Here is an 18,610-nt window from a genome sequence, read left to right on the forward strand (position 1 = left end):
TGATGATGAAAAGAAAAAGAAATACAACGACGTTGGAGGAGTCAATTTATACAAAATGTCATAAAAGGAGGAATGGGTGGTGGTGGTGGTAGTGGTGCCCACAATGATGGCGTGAAAGGATCAAAGTCTAATAGGATAATACGTCACATGGCAATGGCTGTACCACATGGAGATAAGAATGGGCGGGCTACTTTAGTCTATTACTGAGCCATTCAACAAGTTGGTGCACCATCGACTGATTCTCAGGATTCATTAACCCGGGTACGTTATTTTGGATTTTCGCTATTGCGGCGTTGACGGGTTGCTCAGAATAGCGGCACCCTACGCAAGAAAAGAGATATCATTAGAACAATGTCCCCCCAATCAATGTGCACCATGCCGCGCGTGGTCCAGGGATATTTACCTATTAAAGCATTGGATAATGCAGCCAATACAGTCACTGGATGTGCACCAGTAGCATCGCTTGTCAATTCAGCTTCCGTGATGATCCCATGGCGACATCGAATCAAGCCATCCTATATGGTGGTGATGTCAAAAAAAGGGGACAAGAATACACATACACAATCTAGACTTACCACATGTCCCCAATCAAAGTCGGTTTTCATTTCATTGGTAAACTCTGGTGTCTGACCATATATCCAGTCCCATGTTTGCAATTCCTTTCGCATATCATGCACCCGTTGAGGTAGGCTATCCACGTGAGATTCATCGAAAACAATGGGCTACAAGTGGTCATTGTGTGTGAATAGAGGGAATTGGATACCATGGGGGTAATCATTTACCTCAACATCCAAACCACCATTGTAATCATAAGTAAACTCGTTCAATACGGATTCACAGAATTGTTGATGATCGATGGTGTATGAGTACTCTCGAAGATTGGTGACGGGTGATGGAACGGATTCAACACCTTTGGAGACAATGCCCGTTTTCCCCTTTTTTGAAAGACAACCTTTGAGCGTGGCGGTATCAGCATCGATGAGCATGGTGCCATGGTGATAGGCTCGCTTGTTGATGATTTTGTAGGCGCTGCCTGAGACTTTGAATCCATCGACGGCGATATCGTGGCGATCATTGACATATGCGGGGATATCCAACTCCTGAAGTGCTCTCGAGACCAGCTCAGCATTCACTCTACGAGAAAATGCTTCCCTCGGCATAAAGATGGTATAGATCGAATTGCCCATATCCTATAGCATTGTATCATAAGTCTCTCCCCCTCCCCTTTTGGTGATAGACACAATGAAGCCATGACTCACATGATAAACAGCACCGCCACCTGAACGCCTTCGCACTAAAGGAATATTGTGCTCTTGCATAAAGCCCAGGTTACACTCCAGGAACGGATTCTGATTCCTTCCAATAACCACACAAGGCCGGTTACGCCATAAATAAAGTATGTACTTCTCGGGATCGGTATCGCGTAGAAGCCATTCTTCAATGCTGAGATTGATATAGGGATCGTTGATCTTTGAAATGTAGCACTCGACCTTGTTGCTTGCTGTGCTCATGGACCTCGACATGGGTGGCATTGACCATTGGCGACGCATAAAGTGTGTAGCACTACCGAGTAGCACGTGCGAGCGTCTCGTAAACATTGGATTTGGTAAAGACAAGAAGAGAATAGCAACCTGCCATCAACATCCACTACCACCACCACCAAATCTACCCTCTTTGTTTAATCGGGGTCTCAATGGGCTATCTTTGTTCAGATGTGCCTGATTCATGTTGGCCCTGGTGATGCCATTAGCTGTTGTAGTAAGCCATATGAAATCACTCTACTAGATGATTCGTCCTATAAAGTTATGATGGGATAGCTTGTAAATCTTGTGGATCTCTTTCACTGGTATTCTATGCAATTCTTGGGTGTAACTTTGCATTATTACAATCATCTTATTTCTTCATCTTAAAAACATGCCATTGTTCTTCAGCGAATATGGTCATTCCTTTATATACAATAAATAACTCTGTACAATGCTCTATCGATATGGTATCATATGAGGTATACAGTGCTGGAATGGTTGCCATGATACAAGTTGCTACGGGGGTTGTACACATGACGATCGGCATTATGAGCGACGACAACACATGGTTGCTTATCGACGGATGATAGATGCCATGGCAACACTTGTAGAGGGATCACGTGGATTCATGAGGGGTTCAACGAGCAACGACCTTGTGAGTGTATGTGTCTCATCTTTTAGATTTACTGTCACCAAATGTCAGCCAAAGCCACGACCCTGTCTCCTTTCCACAACCAGCACGTTTACAACGCCTATGCCTAATCATGGCGAACTCAAGTGTTCCACGAGCAGAATGGCCCTTCATTGAAGTTCTTTCAGACGATCAGACACGCGATCTAGAAACGATCAACGTATACGCTACTGTCGTCGAGCCCCAACAAACGAAAACGGTTCTCGGGTACGTTTATGCACTTTTTCATTGGGGACCATTGTCCATTGACACCTTTCATTTTAGCTTTGTGAACAAGCAGCTACCCGCTTTACAAAAGCTTGAACACTGTAAACGAGTGCGTCGAACAACATTGGCTGATTCAAGCAAGTAGCCCGTTTCCTTTTCTTTTTCTTTCTCTCTTTGTGTCACATGCACATTGGCTAATAGTAGGTTGATGATATCTAGAAATCGAGTTGACGCTGTTGTTATGCGAGGAACAAGCCTTGACGATGGAGGATCTTGAGAAGCGTCTTGATGAGCATGGATTCAGCAATGTGATTCATCCCAAAGTGGTTCCAGTACCCAAGCATGCACCTCTTAATCGAACCCAATTTGAAGCGTGGAAGCAAGTGTGGCCGCTTACTTACCGAGAAGACACACGTCAAGATCCAAAGTTCACATCCGATGACATTAAGGTTATACAACAACACATGAGAGAGATCCTGCAGTCTGACGACGTGATGAGAGCACGGATTGTGGACCCTGTAAAGAAGCGGATCATTGCAGAGGCACAGGATACCCGACAAGCATCCTCTCATCCTTTGCATCATGCGGTCATGAATTGTGTGGGTGCTGTGGCGGATGCCGAGAAAATAGCTGCAACGGATTCTTCATCATCCATGGGTCGACCAAAGCGAAAAGCATCCCAAGTTGCCGAGGAGGAATCCAACTCGGTTTACCTTTGTACTGGATACGATATATACCTTACTCATGAACCCTGTGCCATGTAAGTAGGATGATATCGAGCAGCAGTCATGTTCTTATCTCTCTCTTTCTTATTCATATTTCCCCTTTCCTTCTTAGGTGTGCTATGGTTTTAGTACATTCACGAATCGGTCGTGTCTTTTATTGTCGTCCCACAAAGACCGGGTGCCTTGGTACTCTATACAAAATTCACTGTTACCCAAGTCTCAACCATCATTATCGCGTCTTCAAACATGTGCTTTTCGATGAAACCATGGAGACCCAGCAGCAGGACCTGCTCGATGCATAATCGATTATTCAACTGATATCACATTTATCATCATCCTCGACATCATTCTACAGCAACCAACAAGTGATAGTGAAGTACTTGCATAATAATTAGTGGGTCCCCATTCGCTTTAAATAGATCACATTCATGCATCATTCCACCCCCTTTCAACAAACTCCACCTCGTCCTCCGCTCATTCACATGTAGCAATAGCACTATCGCTCCATCGTCTAAACCCCATCATTGTCACAGATCTATCTCACTAAAAATTCTACTTTTTGAGTTATCAAGGGATGTACCCAAACAAAAGTGATCGAGTTGGCTGCTGCTGCTGCAGTAATACCATGCATCGGTTGTAAAAGCAACCCATCATAGATATGAAATTGTGATCGAACCTAAAGTTTCTCCGAGAGATCTATAAATTCGGATCACCAACGACATCGGCATTGCAGATCCGCTGGTGTGGGTGCAACGTGGATGTTTCCCTTTATAGGTCTCATGATGCTCCCTACACTAGATTGACAGGAAGTGATGTCGTGCATCATTTAGGTTTAATAGACCTTGTGTTTAGTGTAGATCATGTTTAAAAAATGATAAAGTTTGGAAAGGGATATGGCTCTAATGCAAGTCATTGTTTTTCATACTGCGTTTTGGGTCCACAAAGGAAATTCTCCTTACTTATATAAAGAGTAATCGTCATTCGAGATAACAAAGACAATTGCAGATCCCTTTTTTTTCTATATTCTTCCAATGGCAACAACAAACCATTATCCCCATGGATCTACAGGGGTACGGTTATCATCATCACCGCCCAACAACAACATCCCTCCTCCTCCTCCTCCTCCTCCTCCTCACGATCGATATTATCATCATGAAGACCAGCAACAACAAGCCGAAAAAGAAAACGCTGACCCTAACAACAAAGGTACATGCCCCCAACATGATGTTGTTTGTATGATGCATTGCAGATCACTGATACTTGTGCAACCTTCTTAGCGACAGCAGCAGCATTGATAAAGCAAAAGATGCATTCATTATGCAACTGGATACAGCACCAACTAGCATGCAACGACAACCGATACGCGTTTCAAATGGGAGTGGCCTACATCGTTGCCACTCTTTTTGTGGTTGTTCCTGCCATCTCTCAAGTGGCGCCCAATTCCTTTTGGATAGGTAAGAAGAAGGTGGAGGACCGTAAGTCATAACATGATGACCACATTTGACTCATGTGATGTGGTGGATAATCCCGCCCCATGATAACACATAGGCGTCTCGGTTGTCACCGTTTTGGATAATACAGTGGGAGGATTCCTTAGTCTAAGCATCCAACGCATGATCGGCACCGTGATTGGCGGGGGATTATCCATCATTGTGATGACGATCTCCCGGGCGATTTATCCAGAATGGGAAATCAGTGCCACTGTGCTCTTGTGTGCATTGATGTTTTGTCAAGTGTTTATCATTGCAAGGATCAAATTAAGACCCAACATGAATTATGCTGGTGGCATTGTAAGGAGTGAAAGTGCATCCAAATGATGGAGAGCAGGCAACTGATAATAGGGTTGTTGTAGGGATTATTGACGACCGTTGTCATTCTTCTTTCAGGATACCAGGATCTCACCCATGATAAACTTTCTGCAAGTGCAGAGCTGGCATTTTGGAGAGGACTTGACCTGGTGATCGGTATTGTCATTGCCATGTTAGTATACATGCTGATACAATGATGATGGTTGATATACGTATGATCTGACAATGGTTGAATGCTTGTACATAGGTTGGCGTCATTATGCATCTTTCCACTTAAAGCACGATACACCATGAGGAAAAATCTGGGTGAATCGCTTGAGGAAGCAGCTGATTTGTTTGAAAGGGTCACTGTGTATTGCTTGGATTTAACAAAGAACGACAACCATCATCTGACGGAAACGCTCAAACCACCACCACCCCTTGCGAAAAAGGATACCACCATTTCAATCGACATGCCATTTCCACCACAACCACTACCACTCCCATCACAACAAATCAACCATGATATGGAAATCTGGAATCATGAACTTTTCAATGATTTATGCGACAAGGCATTCAAGGTGCTCACTCGCTTGCAAACGGAAGCCACTCGTTTACGCAGTGTATCCAAAGAATACTATCTCCAAGTGCCTTTCCACTTGCTATGTGGACGAGGACGAGAACGATGTCGTCGTGTGTTGAGACGTACAAAGCAATACAGTGAATCCATTGATGCCATGAAACGTATTGTGTGGTCTTTGGTATCCTTCAGGTTGCTATTGCCACTCTTGAAACTCGATAACAATCAAGCTGTACACGATCGTATGGTGCCTACAAAAGCAACATTACAAAACTTTGAGGATAGCTTATGGGTGATGCGACGACTTGGTGAGATGCTCAAAGATACTCGACGCAAGCTGAGCGAAGAATCCGAGTGGTCCATGATCCAGTGTCGAGTCGAGAATGGCACTATCCAAATCCAAAGAGAACTTTTACAAACCATTGAAATGAGCAAAAGCTCCCACTCAGTGGATGGACTCAAATTGTTATCGTATTATGGCTTCCTTGTACGATGTGCTACTATTTGGCAAGGTCTTGAGCGAGTAGTACAGGAATTAGGACCTCAACATCGACCCTTATCCACTGCTCCTAGTAGTGTTTCATTTCCATCCTCATCAGGTGATACCCTTCATGCCCAAGAGTAGATTTATCTTTATATATATATATAGCATAGCATAGCAATTGTACAATAAAAAAGCATTCATTTCATGTGGCTCTATGTATATATGTGTGGGAGATCCCCGAATTTTGACAGGTTTGTCTCTGTGTGCGTGTGTGTGGCTTTGGATTGGAGGAAAGGGGAAAGAAGGGAAGGGGGTGGTTGGTAAAACCCAGCTTGGTTGTCAACTTTCTCTACACACTTCATACACATACACACACAACACTCGATGCTTCGATTACCAGCCATTCGCCGTGCTTCGGTCGCCATTGCTCGACGCACCTATGCTTCAAAGACCAAGACGCCAAAGCCCAAGGTCAGCAATGTCAACACAAAGGCTCGTGTACCCGTCAAAGAAATGACCCTGGACGACGGCAGCATTTTCGTTGTACGCGAATCACCAGTGACCCCCAAAGTGCAAGCAACAGCTCCTCCTCTTCGTCAACCTTATGAGAAAAAGTACAATCTCTCCGATGCTCAAATTGCTGAAATGCGTCAGTTACGGCAACAAGATCCCAGCACCTGGACACGGAAAAAGTTGGCTGATAAGTTTGGTTGCTCCGAACTCTTTGTCAGCATAGCAGCTCCCACAGCAAAACGTGCCGCTCAACAACAACCAGAAGCAGCAGCAGCAGCAGCAACCGAGGAAGGTTATCGACGTCAATTGATCAAGAAGAACAGAGAGAGAAGACGAGAACTTTGGTAGAAAACAACATCAATAAAACATCCATTTTTATTTCCAGTAAAACGATCCACCAACATGGGAAGGTTCTGTCAAAGGATATAATAACCCAATAAAGAGAATGATGCCGGCAACGTAACAGCACCAGATGACTAGTGGGATTGGGATAAGGTTTAGAGTGATGGTGTTGGATTGAATCAAATGGGGGAGTGGGGGGTGGATACTTGCCTTTACGTTCCAATGGCCTCTTTTCACTGATTTCGCTCACATCCGGGAATCCCATCACGTTGCAAAACGAGTGACATAGAATGGGTGGCCATATACTTGCCATTCGCAGGAATACAAAGCTAGCGTACCATCCGAAGATCGTCGTGTAGCAAAATTGAAAGGTCGAAGAAAAAATAGCAATCTTCAATGCTTCACTTGTAGCTCCCAATCGATGATAATTTTCGTAAGCGTGATGGAGATGAGCTATGGCATAGTGATGGGGGGATGAGAAACAAACGAACGAGGGGATGATCCCTTATTTACTGCCCACTTACCAAGACCAAAATACATGGGAGATACAAAGATAAGGTATGAGATAGAATGGCCAGCTTCATAAAGAAGTGCAATCATACATGCTCGAAAGACCCATTCTTCAGTAGCTGGCGCCTGGGACATCCATCGTCAATTCATATGCATTGATGGCGATAGCAAAAGTAACTCACCACGATGTAATTACGTTGTCCAACCCAGGAACAGACCACATCCTTGACATCATATTGAAAACTAAAGTTGCTCTGGAATGGTAACTGCTGCTCATAGTAAAGCTGTGTCAATGGCCCAAGAAAGAGCACTGCTGTAAGGGCAACAGGTCCAAAAAGTCCAATCATCTCAAGCACGGACCCACGAGGCAATGCTATTCCTAGTAGTTGGATCAAATGATACTATCGTATTAGTCGTACCCGTGTTCTGCATAGCTCTTTTATCATCGTACCTGTGATGGGACAACAGCCCAAACGACAACCAATGAAGCCAAACTCGCTACAATGACCGATTGGATCCTCTTGCGAATGACAATAGGGTGATCACGTGTGAGTTTCTTGTCTTGGCTTTGTCGAAATAGATAGAACCCAACGACATAGAGAAATGCGAGAACGATGCAACACCCATTGGCCGTCGTCTTGAGGACACGTTGCCCTTCCATATTAATAACGTTCCTGCTGTCAACCACAGTCGCCGTTGCCAGGCTACCACATCCAGGAAATTGGACTTGAACCCCGATCATGCTTCCTTTGCACAAAGCTATACGTCTTCATTTGAGATATTATAATAGAACATCTTTTTTAATAGAGCTACATCAAATTTCGGGAGAGAATGACAACAACAAGTAGAAAGAAACATTAATAAACCTGTACGCTTGAAATAAAACATACAGTAAGAAGGAATTACAACATGGAAAGAAATACAAATCAGTGGTGGTGGTGGTGGTGGTGGTGGTATGGATAACGAGAAGCGTTATTGCCTAGCAGTGGCAACCCGAAAACCAGCGAATTGCCATAGCCATTACTTTGATGATTGTACATGGAGGAGGAGGAGCTGCCGCCTGCTGCAAATGCCCCAGGATGGTTGTTGCTGTTGTTGGTAGTACTAGTTTTATAACGAAGCGATCCAAGGCTCTGATGTTGACGCATACTAGTAGTACCATGATGATGATGATGTCGTCCTGCTGCTTGTTCACGTTGGATCTTGCTACTAATACGTTTACCGTAAGGAGTGCTTCGAATGGATGGGAGGAGTGGACGAATGAGTTCAATGAGCTATTATGTATATGACATCCTTTAAATTAGTGATGCTTTGTATATAAAAGGGTTATCCCACTTTTAACTTACATGCAAACGTTGATCCTCGTCGGCATACTCAAGACATGTTTGTACAACGTAATTGGCAAACGAATCTCGAAGTAGTTTTTCAATGCTGGATTCGTTCATCAGCTCGGCTACCAATAGCCGACGTGTCTCAGGTTCGGCCACACGAATACATTTTTCAATGACATTGGAGCTGAATTTCTGGACACTCAAATCACACACATGTTCGAGGAAGCATCGCACAAGGGTATCGGTGTAGGTAATATCACCTAGATCCAGGACGTATTGAACAACGTAATTCCCAAATGGATCTTGAACAAGAGGTAAAGCATGCCATGTAATGACCTTGACAAGTTGATCCTACACGTTGTTGTGATCCATGTCAGTGAACGGACTCATCATCCTCGTTACGATATGATATACGTACCTTTTGTGCCTCGGATGCATAATCAATGCAACGTTGCAATACGCAACAACCATGACGATGGGTTCCCACTTGGATACAATGTTCACTCACAGCGTCGTATACGAATTGCTTGTGCTCCACAGACAAACGATGAAGGCATTTTTGAATCACGTGGTTGCCATTCAAATCCTTGATCAAGGTGACCACGTTGGGATCGAGTGCTGCAATGATCGTATAGATTTGATGGGGTGTTGATATAAATTCAATCAAGCGTTGTACAGCGCGTGTGCCATGCATGTTGAGTGAAATCCTGAGAATATCCGGTGCCACCGTATCCACCAAGACATTACGTTGATTATCATCACAATGCTCAATCAACTTTTGACAAAGGTAATTGCCAAAAGGTTCGGTCATCAGCTCCACAAAGTAAGGCTGGACTTCACCAAGGATCATTTGCAAATGTTGTTGATCATCTGGTTCCTCCAATTTCTTTTGTAAAAAGCGACATCCATTTTGGTCTTTGCATAAATCGTAAAGTTGACCCCGAAAATCATCCAATGTGGCACCAGCAAAGCGTGCTGCTGCTGATTCATCCGTTGTTGATGATAAAGAGGTGATTGGGCTACAACTCGTACGTCGACCAAGCATAGCAGCTGGTGGTGGTGGTGGGCGCATCATCATACTACTCGTGTTGTTGAGTTGTTTTGGTGTAGTGCTTGTTGTATGGGTGGCAAGGCCTTGTAGCATGGAATGAGGATAACAAGCATAAAAGGGGAGTTGTTGCTCCATGCTTGATACATGATCAGTAGCTGTATCCAAGGAGGATGGTGTTGTGGTGGTGGTGTCATGATGGTGATGAGTATATGGACATCGTTCTTGCAACATGCAAAAGCCATATTGATGATACTGTGGACAGGGTAGTAGTGTCAGATCATGATCGGCATGATAGGGTCGTAAAGCCGTGCCATGAAGATCCGAATAAGAATGCGAGGTAGCCAGCCTGCTGCTGCTGTTTTTGGATTTCATATTTGTCGGTAAGCAGTTGTATTTGCCATTCCCCGCTTCTGGCCATCCGTACGAAAAGCGTCTTGGTGATCCATAAAAAGCAGCTTGAGCACGTGCATTTGTAGGGAGATAAGAAGAATCCTCCTCTGTGGATGATGGGCTGAATGATGATGATGTAGATGCATTCTCCAAATATTGCGCCCACGACTTGCTTCTGAGAGAATCAACACTTCTATTTTGACGACAAGAATTACGCCGAAGAGATGATGTAAAATCAAGACAAGGTGACGTTGAAAACTATATACCCCATGATTAATGCCACATTCATTCAAGTCATTGTATGGACAAGTAGAAGCATCATACGTACCAATCCAGTAGGAGTTGTCGTATGAGAATGATACTTGTCAGTGGATCCTGCATAGCGTGAGGAAAGATATGGATCAACGAGTGGCAAAGTTTGAGGAGGTGGTGGAGGAGCAGGAGGAGTAAAAGGGTGGTGATGCATGTCTATGATTGATGTAAGATTAAGGTTTGCACAGTCAATTCCCAATCCGGTTGGCGTGTGTGTATGTGTGTGTGTGTGAATAAATGTTACCTAGTTGGCGTGGATCAGCGTCAAAGAGGAGGTGGTGATTTCTAGTAGAGAGGAGATTGGAAGGCGTAGGAGTATCCAACATGGCCCTATTATTGGTGGGTATTTTGTTGTGTTGCATTGATCCGACATCTACGCTCATAGAACGATGACCTCCACCATTACCACCCTGCTTGATTGAATCCTGTGGGCATGAATTCCTATCATATAAATGACGACATTGAGCATGGACGTTGCTTATGATGGTATCAATGGTAGTAGCAGCAGTTGTATTTATACCTGCGATCCTCCACCTTTAACTTGTCAAACACTGAACACAAGCCAGATTCTTCAAAGTTATCATTCGAATTGCGTCGTGATTGGGACGTTGATGAAGATGATGTAGTACAATTATCAATGGATGGTGGTGGGCGACATAAAGGAGATGATGATGTATCATAAAGAGGATGTATGCCAACTGAATAGCTCATGTCGACAAGCGAGCCCCTTGGTGGATGTTGTTGCTTCTCCATGAGATGTAAAGAGGAAAAAGAGAAGCTGAAAACGGGGGGCGAATGAATGATACTTTTATGTTTTGGATCGACAGATGCGTTGGTTGTGATCGTTTGTGAAAAAGAGAGGGAAGAAAAAGGAAAAGCCAAAATGAAAAAAGAAACAAAGCCTTAATAACCATCATGCAGGGGACAAAAAAATCATCCTTCCCAATACAGCATCCCTCATTCTTTCATTTACGTTATGTTATGACTGTGAGCTATGGGGTCAGGTACACTGCAATGTGCAATGGGCTCATGAGGAGCTTTCTGCCAAGAAGGCCAAGGAGTGCGTGGTGGTGGTGGTGGTGGAATAAACTGCGACTCTGATTTTATGCAGCTAGTTGTTGTACAAGATTGATACATAGCGTAAATGTGCAACTTGCGGCTGTGTTTACATTGATCAAACATGCCACGTATTCATATCGCATGTGATATCCAAGATGAGTGATGATGTCCTTTTTGACTGACAAAGGAACCATTGTTGTTATCCTAGTTAGTCAACAGCCAACTTTGCTTGTGTCACATTCCGCATTGCTGCTTCTGCTGATGCTGCTGCTGCTGATGCCGATTCATGGTTACCATATCATGCATAAAATACGGCTACTATAATCTTGTTTAATGGACGATAGAATACAAATCAGGAAGTGGCAAGTACAGCAAATGCATAAAAGGGAGGTGGGGGTCTGTGCTTTTTAAAAAGAAAGAGGTACCTTGTGTCACAGACCAATTGTTAGGCCTAGGTTGTTCCAATCTCTGTTCCCTTCCCTTTTACCCATATTTATCACCCACCCCTCTTTCTCCTCCACTATCCTCACTCTACTACTATACCTCCCGGACGCGAGTAAGCCATGAGCGAATTGCGCTACATTGGTTCAAAGATCTCGGTAAGTCCCGTCATTCAAAGGTACACGGCCCATGAGCTTATCTTTTTTCGTCGTCCTTTAGCTCGTGTCCAAAAGCGACATTCGTTACGTGGGGATTCTACACAGCATTGACCCAACGAATGCCACATTGTCCTTGGAGCAAGGTATGCTTTTTGCAGTGGGACTTGGTTCTCCAGTTGCCAACGTATTGCATAATCATAGTGGTATCCTATGGTACTGAGGGGAGACGAGGTGATATGCATGTACCTCCTTCAGACGCTGTATTCGGTCTCATTGTCTTTCGTGGTTCGGATATCAAGGATCTTCAAGTCTTTGAAGCACCATCACATGCCAAGGTATTGTCCTTTTCTTTATATCACAAGCAACCAACATTGGCTGATAAGGCTTCTATTAGAATAGCTACCATCCTCCTCCACAACCGATGATGATACCAGAACAGTATGGCTACTACTATTACCCACCTCCACCACCACCGCCATCTTCTTCATCACATATCCAAGCACCAGCAGCAACGCCCTATTTCCACAACACTGAGTATCCGCAGCAACCACCCTATCCAACGCCAGGTCCTACAACAATAACTCCAACAGTATTCAACTATCCAAGCTACTATAATGATCAACCCCTCATAACCGATGGTCCACAGATGCCAATCCCTGCCATACCTATGATACACAAACCAGAAATGCCTCCAACACCAACAACTCAAGTACCGCATACAGCTAATACCGAGGTAGGTCACATGTCTATCTTGTGCTGGGAGGGATCTTATATTGATGAGTCTTTTGAATAGGATGTACAAGAGCCCATATCAATGAAACCCGTCCGTAAACCCGATCTCAAGGATGATGAGAATGGCGAAATACCATCAACGACTGCGTACAACAACAGGAGGGAATCATGTGAGGAAATGGCATCGTCTATTGAACAACTCGCCAAGAGTGTGAGCGAACTTGGCATTGGGAAAGAGCAGCGGCGATCATTATCCAAAGGCAAGTGCTTTCAATTTATCGCATGTTGAATGACTTTTTAACGTATGATTTCATAAAACAGCAGAAAAGCAACCATCTCGTAGTAGCAGTGTCCGAACAAAGCGAAAGAAAAAGATACCAGTGCCTTGCCACGATTTCGATTTTGCGTCATCCAATGCCAAATTTGACAAGCAAGAGCTACGCCATCTTTTGGAGGAAGAGGATACTCAAAGAGTCGTGCCACAGTTTTATGATAAGAGCAAAAGTTTCTTTGATGACATTTCGTGTGAAGCAAAAGAGCAAGCAGATCACAAGGGAGCCAAGTAAGTCTTTTATTCTTCTATTAGTGATATGTCATTGCTTGGTATTGACTGCTATTGTTATTTTAGTTATCGTAAGAAACCCTGGCACGAGAAACAGCTGAATATGGAAACTTTTGGTGAACCATCAGCCTTCAGAGAGGGAGCAAGAGGACGAGGACGAGGAATGCATCGTGGCAGAGGAAATGGAAGGAAACAATTACGTGGTATAGCTTAGCGAATAATAAACTTTATTATGTAATTCAATGATTGTGCTACTAATGGCATTCGCATATGGTAATGAGGTGGGGTCTTGAAACGAACTGCTTATTGCGATGGGACGATCCACCAATAGTAACAGAGACGAGCTGCATGTAGCTGATTTCCAGAGCATCGTAACGATAATCGACAACCACATCCACATGATGATCATTTGCTTGCTTGCTGCTGAGATATCCAACCAAATCCGAAACTCCAGATTTAACAGTAACCCTTTGCCATGAGGCATTCACAAGCCAACTTCGACACCACTATGAGCCGTGGATCCCGCATGTTGTCAATACCATCTTTGCTCCAAGTCGAGGAAAGCAAAAGTCGTGCAATGATGGAGGCTATACCTGGTAGTCCGTCGTACGAACAGTGGATGCATTAAAGTGGAGTAGCACCATGAGTCGCACCAAGTTCCGCTAACAAACATGGTCGTCTCTTTTCGCCAGTACAGTAAAACGACATGCTTTACATGCTTTCTTGATAACAGGATATAGCCGAGAAAGAGCCTGCCACCTTCTTCTTTTCGTAAGTTCACTTGACTCGACAAATCCCAGAATGAACCCTTTACCTTAATGAATCTCTCAATAGCATTCTTGCTTCAAATAACCGCATCTCCGTCCCTTCCATAATCTGATGCTGCTGTTTCATGAATGCTCGTTACTTAACAGGTCTTGCTTTGTAAATCCAATACCATGCATACCAGTAAAACATGTGTCTTCCATTCTTGCTTTGAGGTCAATGTCTTGTTGCTGCCACAGGTACCATCATCCGACATATTCAAGCTATGGCATAATAAATGCAACGTAAGATACCACGAAGTTCATTCGCTTTTCGTGTCAAGATACGCAAAAGACGAGTGGCAATGTAAATGCATCTTCCTTGTGTGGTAACCATGGAACCAATACACACAACGGCCCCCTTGGACCTTGTATAAATTAGAGAGCAGCAAACTACACGTCAGCTTTAGTATAATAACGAACAACTTGAATAATAAAGTAATGCAGCGATTGAACGTACATGTTGTGGTATCGCAATGGAAGCTTGAGTCATGGGTAGATAGCACGCGTACTTGTTGTTGAATGTCTGCAACTGGAAAGTGTCGCCATTGACCACCGGTTCATCCAATTGACGCTGTACATTGAAAGGAGTGCCAGCTGTTAATGCGTTGTAGCTTGTCAATAGAGTTACTCTTACCTTGCTTTGGGAAGAGGGAGTGAAGAAGAAGGGACTCCTTGTCGTCCTCCCACTTCCCCATTTGTGCACTCCACGCCACCCCGCTTGCTATGGTTACTGTTGTGAAGATGTACCTCAACAACATCCTATACACTTGGGCCAACAAGAATAACCACTAGTCATTTTCAATTGAGCATAGTCCTCGCAATGAAGCTATCCATGAGTTTACTGTGGCCGGAGGTGGCGTGAATGTATGTCTGTGCACATCATCATCGTCATCAATGCAGCTCCACTCCTGAACTCGTCCAACCAATACAATGACTCCCCAACCAAACAGAGCAGCATCCTTGTATAAATCCATTGTCATTCTCATTTTCATAATGGGTACCTTCTTCATCATTGAATGCTTGCGCATAAAGAGCCAACGCTACCTAAAACCATCAGCATCATTCCATTTGTGCAACAACCTGTCAAAGGCGTGTGTGTAACCACCATTTGCCATTTCACGGTGTGTCTTTCACCTTGCATATACATAGTACTCTCGACACCATCCATTAGCAGAAAGTAGCTCCACCACGCTTACAGCATATGTAAAACATAAATGTACCTGTATCTCTAAACTTTACAATCAAACATGGGTTCTTTAATAGATCAACGTGCTTGCCGGGGTCAAAGGAATCTTGTGTCAAAGTATGAAGTTGATCGTGGCCAATCCCAGATTTCGCAATGTCGCTACCAGCCAAACTGGATCTGGCGGTCGACCTCTTCGTTGTATGGGGGCTGGTATGCCCCGAATTTATTGAAGGGAGTATGTCAGAGAGTGATACCCCTAAAATGATACAATATGTGGAAAGGAAAATATGAAAGAAGACAAAGGGTGAGAGCGCGCTAATCTGAATCATTAAGTCTCATAGAAGAGACACTCCCGGAGGAATTGGAAGTGATTGTTGTTGGCGGAAAACGTTTGCCCTGGTCACAAAGCTTAGTGTGAAGGGTGGATAAAATGGGCACCGGTGTAGTTCGAATAATTTCCTTGGCTTCATCAGACATGGGAAATTGCTGCAACAAAAGGTTGATGAAATGAGGACTTGGCGGAGCCGCAGATGAGTTGGATAATAACTTGTCATTTGTGGGTTCTGAAATATGATTGCTGATAATCATGTCGTTATGGGCTTCGATAGGTGAAATGTCGGTGCTAAACATTGAGACATCAGATGATTGGCTGCTGGTAGCAGTGGAAGTAGAAGACGATGGAGACATGGGTGGGTCAATGGTGGGCTTGACAATAGGTCGATGATTGGGACACTTAGCAGCGCGGTGACCATTTTGGCCGCAAGACCAACAGGGGCGATTTCGGCTTGGATGAGTAGGGCATGAAGACTTAGAATGACCAGATTTGTGACAATGGAGACAGTGAAGCGGCATTTCGGCCCATGTTGCATAAAACCAATCCTCGGAGTTTGGCCATGAAATCTTGTGTGAGAGTGACGAAGATTGCTTTGAACTTGAGACGTTTAAGGTTGCGTAACCATGCCCCATGAATAGATTGGAGTCATGATCACGAAGAATGCCATAATCCAGAACATCACCGAAGGGTGAGAGAGCCTTACAAATTCCATCGGTAAGCTTATCACGAGAGGTAAAAGGAAGGCTGCTTAGTCGAAGATGAATGAGACAAGAATCAGCTGGTAAAGGCACACTGGGCAAGATACGCATACCATCCTTGAAGACAAGGCCTGACGTACAAGCTTTTTGGTAAACGTTGGAGTCATCGATGAATAGTTCAACAATACGGCGAGCATGATCCGAGTGAAGGCGTGCACCACAATTGTTGGGAAAGCTTGCGTTTATATGACACAAAAGCGTAGCGCGATTTTCGGAACGAGAAGTGAAGTCAAAGAACAAGCTGGTACAAGAAGCAGGAGATCCACCGGCTTTCCACACATTCGAATGTACAGTATTGTCATGAACCGTTGCTTTCAACGAATCCCGCGTTGGGGAATGAGTACGTGTTGAGGAATGAGTACTGGTAACCTTGGCATAGGATGGACGCTGAGGACGAGACTGAGTGCCTGTTTCCTTATCAGGCGATTTGATTGAATTCGCGGAAGACATGGTTGACCTCTTCGACCACGACGACCCAAAAAATATTTTTTGGGCTAGTTGCGACATTGAACGTGAAACTTTCACACAAGGTGCTGTTGGCCAAGCCGAGCCCATTGCTCTCATAAAAACCCCACGTTTCATTGTAAAGTTTGGAGATACAGGCATCTTTATGTTTGTAAGCGTGATGCTATATGACAAGTGGTCTTTGTTTAATGTAAAGTAGCTAGACCCTGACAGAGCCAAAGATGCAGAAGGACCTCTTTGTGTAACTCAGCTACTTTGCATGACTGGAAGGATTGATGGATTATACTTTATGGTCTATCCACAATAGTCCATATATTGCGCGCTATCAGCCATTTCCTCACAATCAGCGTTGTTGCAAAATCCACTGCATGTGAACGATGCTCCTGCTTTAGACATTCATTTCCATGCTTCAATCTTGATCCGAGCTGATTTGGCTGAGCTACGGTCAAAGAGAGATTACATGAATCCAGACATCAGCATACGTTCGAATGTCTCAGCTGATTAATCCTTGTTCGACCGTAACTCAACCAAATCAGCTCGGATCAAGCTACTTTAGTCATGGAAATGGATGTCTGCAGCAGGAGCATCGTTCCCATCACGTACATTTTGCAACAATGTTGATTGGATAAAAGTGGCTGTTAGCTGCCAATGTATGGCCTGGAAATGAGGTTTGCGTACCTGTCATGCATCGTCCCTGAAGTCCGGACTTTTTAGCTGAGTTACCTAAAGAGGTCCTTCTGCATCTTTGGCTCTCCAGGGCCCAGCTACTTGACAATGAACAAAGACCACTTCTCATATAGCATCACGCTTACAAACATAAAGGTGCCTGTATCTCCGAACTTTACAATGAAACGTGGGGTTTTTATTAGAGCAATGGGCTCGGCTTGGTCAACAGCACCTTGTGTGAAAGTTTCACGTTCAATGTCGCAACTAGCCCAAAAAATATTTTTTGGGTCGTCGTGGTCGAAGAGGTCGACCGCCAGATCCAGTTTGGCGGGTAGCGACATTGCGAAATCTGGGATTGGCCACGATCAACTTCATACTTTGACACAAGATTCCTTTGACCCCGACAAGCACGTTGATCTATTAAAGAGCCCACGTTTGATTGTAAAGTTTGGAGGTACAGGCACCTTTATGTTTTACATATGCTGTAAGGGTGATGCTATATGAGAAGTGGTATTTGTTTAATGTAAAGCAGTATGACTATAATAGAGCAAAAGATGCAGAGGACGTGTTTGTGTAACTTGAGTCATTCAGCACAGGCGATGCATGATTCTTGTACACTATTTAAGAATAGTTCAAAATGCCAGCTAATAAACCATTCCTCCCATTCACCTTTGTTACTCGATCCAATGCATACGAACGATTGTCCTGCTCCAGCCCAGCATGCCCATCATTCAACTTTCTTGATCCGATGAGATTTGATTGAAAAATGCTCAAACACAGAAACATCATCCAATATCAGAAGAATCAAATTGGTAAGTTATTTGCAAACTGCCGGCTAATAGCCCATTCCTTCCATTCACCTTTGTTGTCGAATCCAATACATACGAACGAATGTCTTGCTCCAGCCCAGCATGCCCATCATTTAACTTTCTTGATTCGAGCTAACCTGGTAGTAAGGTAATGGCTGTTGTTGGATCATCATCGTTATCATGTAAAG

General features: G+C 44.0%; 8 protein-coding genes across 8 annotated transcripts; 4 read left to right on the forward strand and 4 right to left on the reverse strand.

Annotated features, from left to right (window-relative positions):
- Positions 1–187: 187 nt before the first annotated feature.
- On the reverse strand, positions 188–1,598 carry O0I10_007238 (uncharacterized protein; the record flags this gene model as incomplete). Its single annotated transcript, XM_058487256.1, has 5 exons — positions 188–321; positions 404–515; positions 576–722; positions 783–1,190; positions 1,260–1,598. 5 exons carry the CDS (start codon positions 1,596–1,598, stop codon positions 188–190), a joined length of 1,140 nt encoding a protein of 379 aa, XP_058342071.1.
- A 689-nt stretch (positions 1,599–2,287) lies between these two features.
- O0I10_007239 (uncharacterized protein) lies at positions 2,288–3,448 on the forward strand (the record flags this gene model as incomplete). The annotated part of the gene is made up of 4 exons (XM_058487257.1): positions 2,288–2,421; positions 2,479–2,558; positions 2,641–3,181; positions 3,259–3,448. 4 exons carry the CDS (start codon positions 2,288–2,290, stop codon positions 3,446–3,448), a joined length of 945 nt encoding a protein of 314 aa, XP_058342072.1.
- A 729-nt stretch (positions 3,449–4,177) lies between these two features.
- On the forward strand, positions 4,178–6,138 carry O0I10_007240 (uncharacterized protein; the record flags this gene model as incomplete). Its single annotated transcript, XM_058487258.1, has 5 exons — positions 4,178–4,352; positions 4,424–4,600; positions 4,695–4,936; positions 4,999–5,126; positions 5,202–6,138. The coding sequence occupies 5 exons, from the start codon at positions 4,178–4,180 to the stop codon at positions 6,136–6,138; spliced, it is 1,659 nt and encodes a 552-aa protein (XP_058342073.1).
- A 243-nt stretch (positions 6,139–6,381) lies between these two features.
- Positions 6,382–6,858, forward strand: O0I10_007241 (uncharacterized protein; the record flags this gene model as incomplete). The annotated part of the gene is made up of 1 exon (XM_058487259.1): positions 6,382–6,858. The coding sequence occupies one exon, from the start codon at positions 6,382–6,384 to the stop codon at positions 6,856–6,858; it is 477 nt and encodes a 158-aa protein (XP_058342074.1).
- A 27-nt stretch (positions 6,859–6,885) lies between these two features.
- On the reverse strand, positions 6,886–8,023 carry O0I10_007242 (uncharacterized protein; the record flags this gene model as incomplete). The annotated part of the gene is made up of 5 exons (XM_058487260.1): positions 6,886–6,986; positions 7,063–7,305; positions 7,377–7,488; positions 7,545–7,763; positions 7,814–8,023. The coding sequence occupies 5 exons, from the start codon at positions 8,021–8,023 to the stop codon at positions 6,886–6,888; spliced, it is 885 nt and encodes a 294-aa protein (XP_058342075.1).
- Positions 8,024–8,288: 265 nt separating this feature from the next.
- On the reverse strand, positions 8,289–11,199 carry O0I10_007243 (uncharacterized protein; the record flags this gene model as incomplete). The annotated part of the gene is made up of 6 exons (XM_058487261.1): positions 8,289–8,636; positions 8,709–9,044; positions 9,112–10,392; positions 10,463–10,602; positions 10,691–10,887; positions 10,967–11,199. 6 exons carry the CDS (start codon positions 11,197–11,199, stop codon positions 8,289–8,291), a joined length of 2,535 nt encoding a protein of 844 aa, XP_058342076.1.
- Positions 11,200–12,068: 869 nt separating this feature from the next.
- O0I10_007244 (uncharacterized protein) lies at positions 12,069–13,612 on the forward strand (the record flags this gene model as incomplete). Its single annotated transcript, XM_058487262.1, has 7 exons — positions 12,069–12,104; positions 12,166–12,247; positions 12,306–12,439; positions 12,499–12,837; positions 12,898–13,096; positions 13,158–13,398; positions 13,465–13,612. The coding sequence occupies 7 exons, from the start codon at positions 12,069–12,071 to the stop codon at positions 13,610–13,612; spliced, it is 1,179 nt and encodes a 392-aa protein (XP_058342077.1).
- Positions 13,613–15,705: 2,093 nt separating this feature from the next.
- O0I10_007245 (uncharacterized protein) lies at positions 15,706–16,932 on the reverse strand (the record flags this gene model as incomplete). The annotated part of the gene is made up of 1 exon (XM_058487263.1): positions 15,706–16,932. One exon carries the CDS (start codon positions 16,930–16,932, stop codon positions 15,706–15,708), a length of 1,227 nt encoding a protein of 408 aa, XP_058342078.1.
- Between the last annotated feature and the right edge of the window lie 1,678 nt (positions 16,933–18,610).

This window comes from Lichtheimia ornata (genome assembly GCF_029851405.1).
Source record: "Lichtheimia ornata isolate CBS 291.66 chromosome Unknown scaffold00034, whole genome shotgun sequence".
NCBI lineage: Eukaryota > Fungi > Mucoromycota > Mucoromycetes > Mucorales > Lichtheimiaceae > Lichtheimia > Lichtheimia ornata.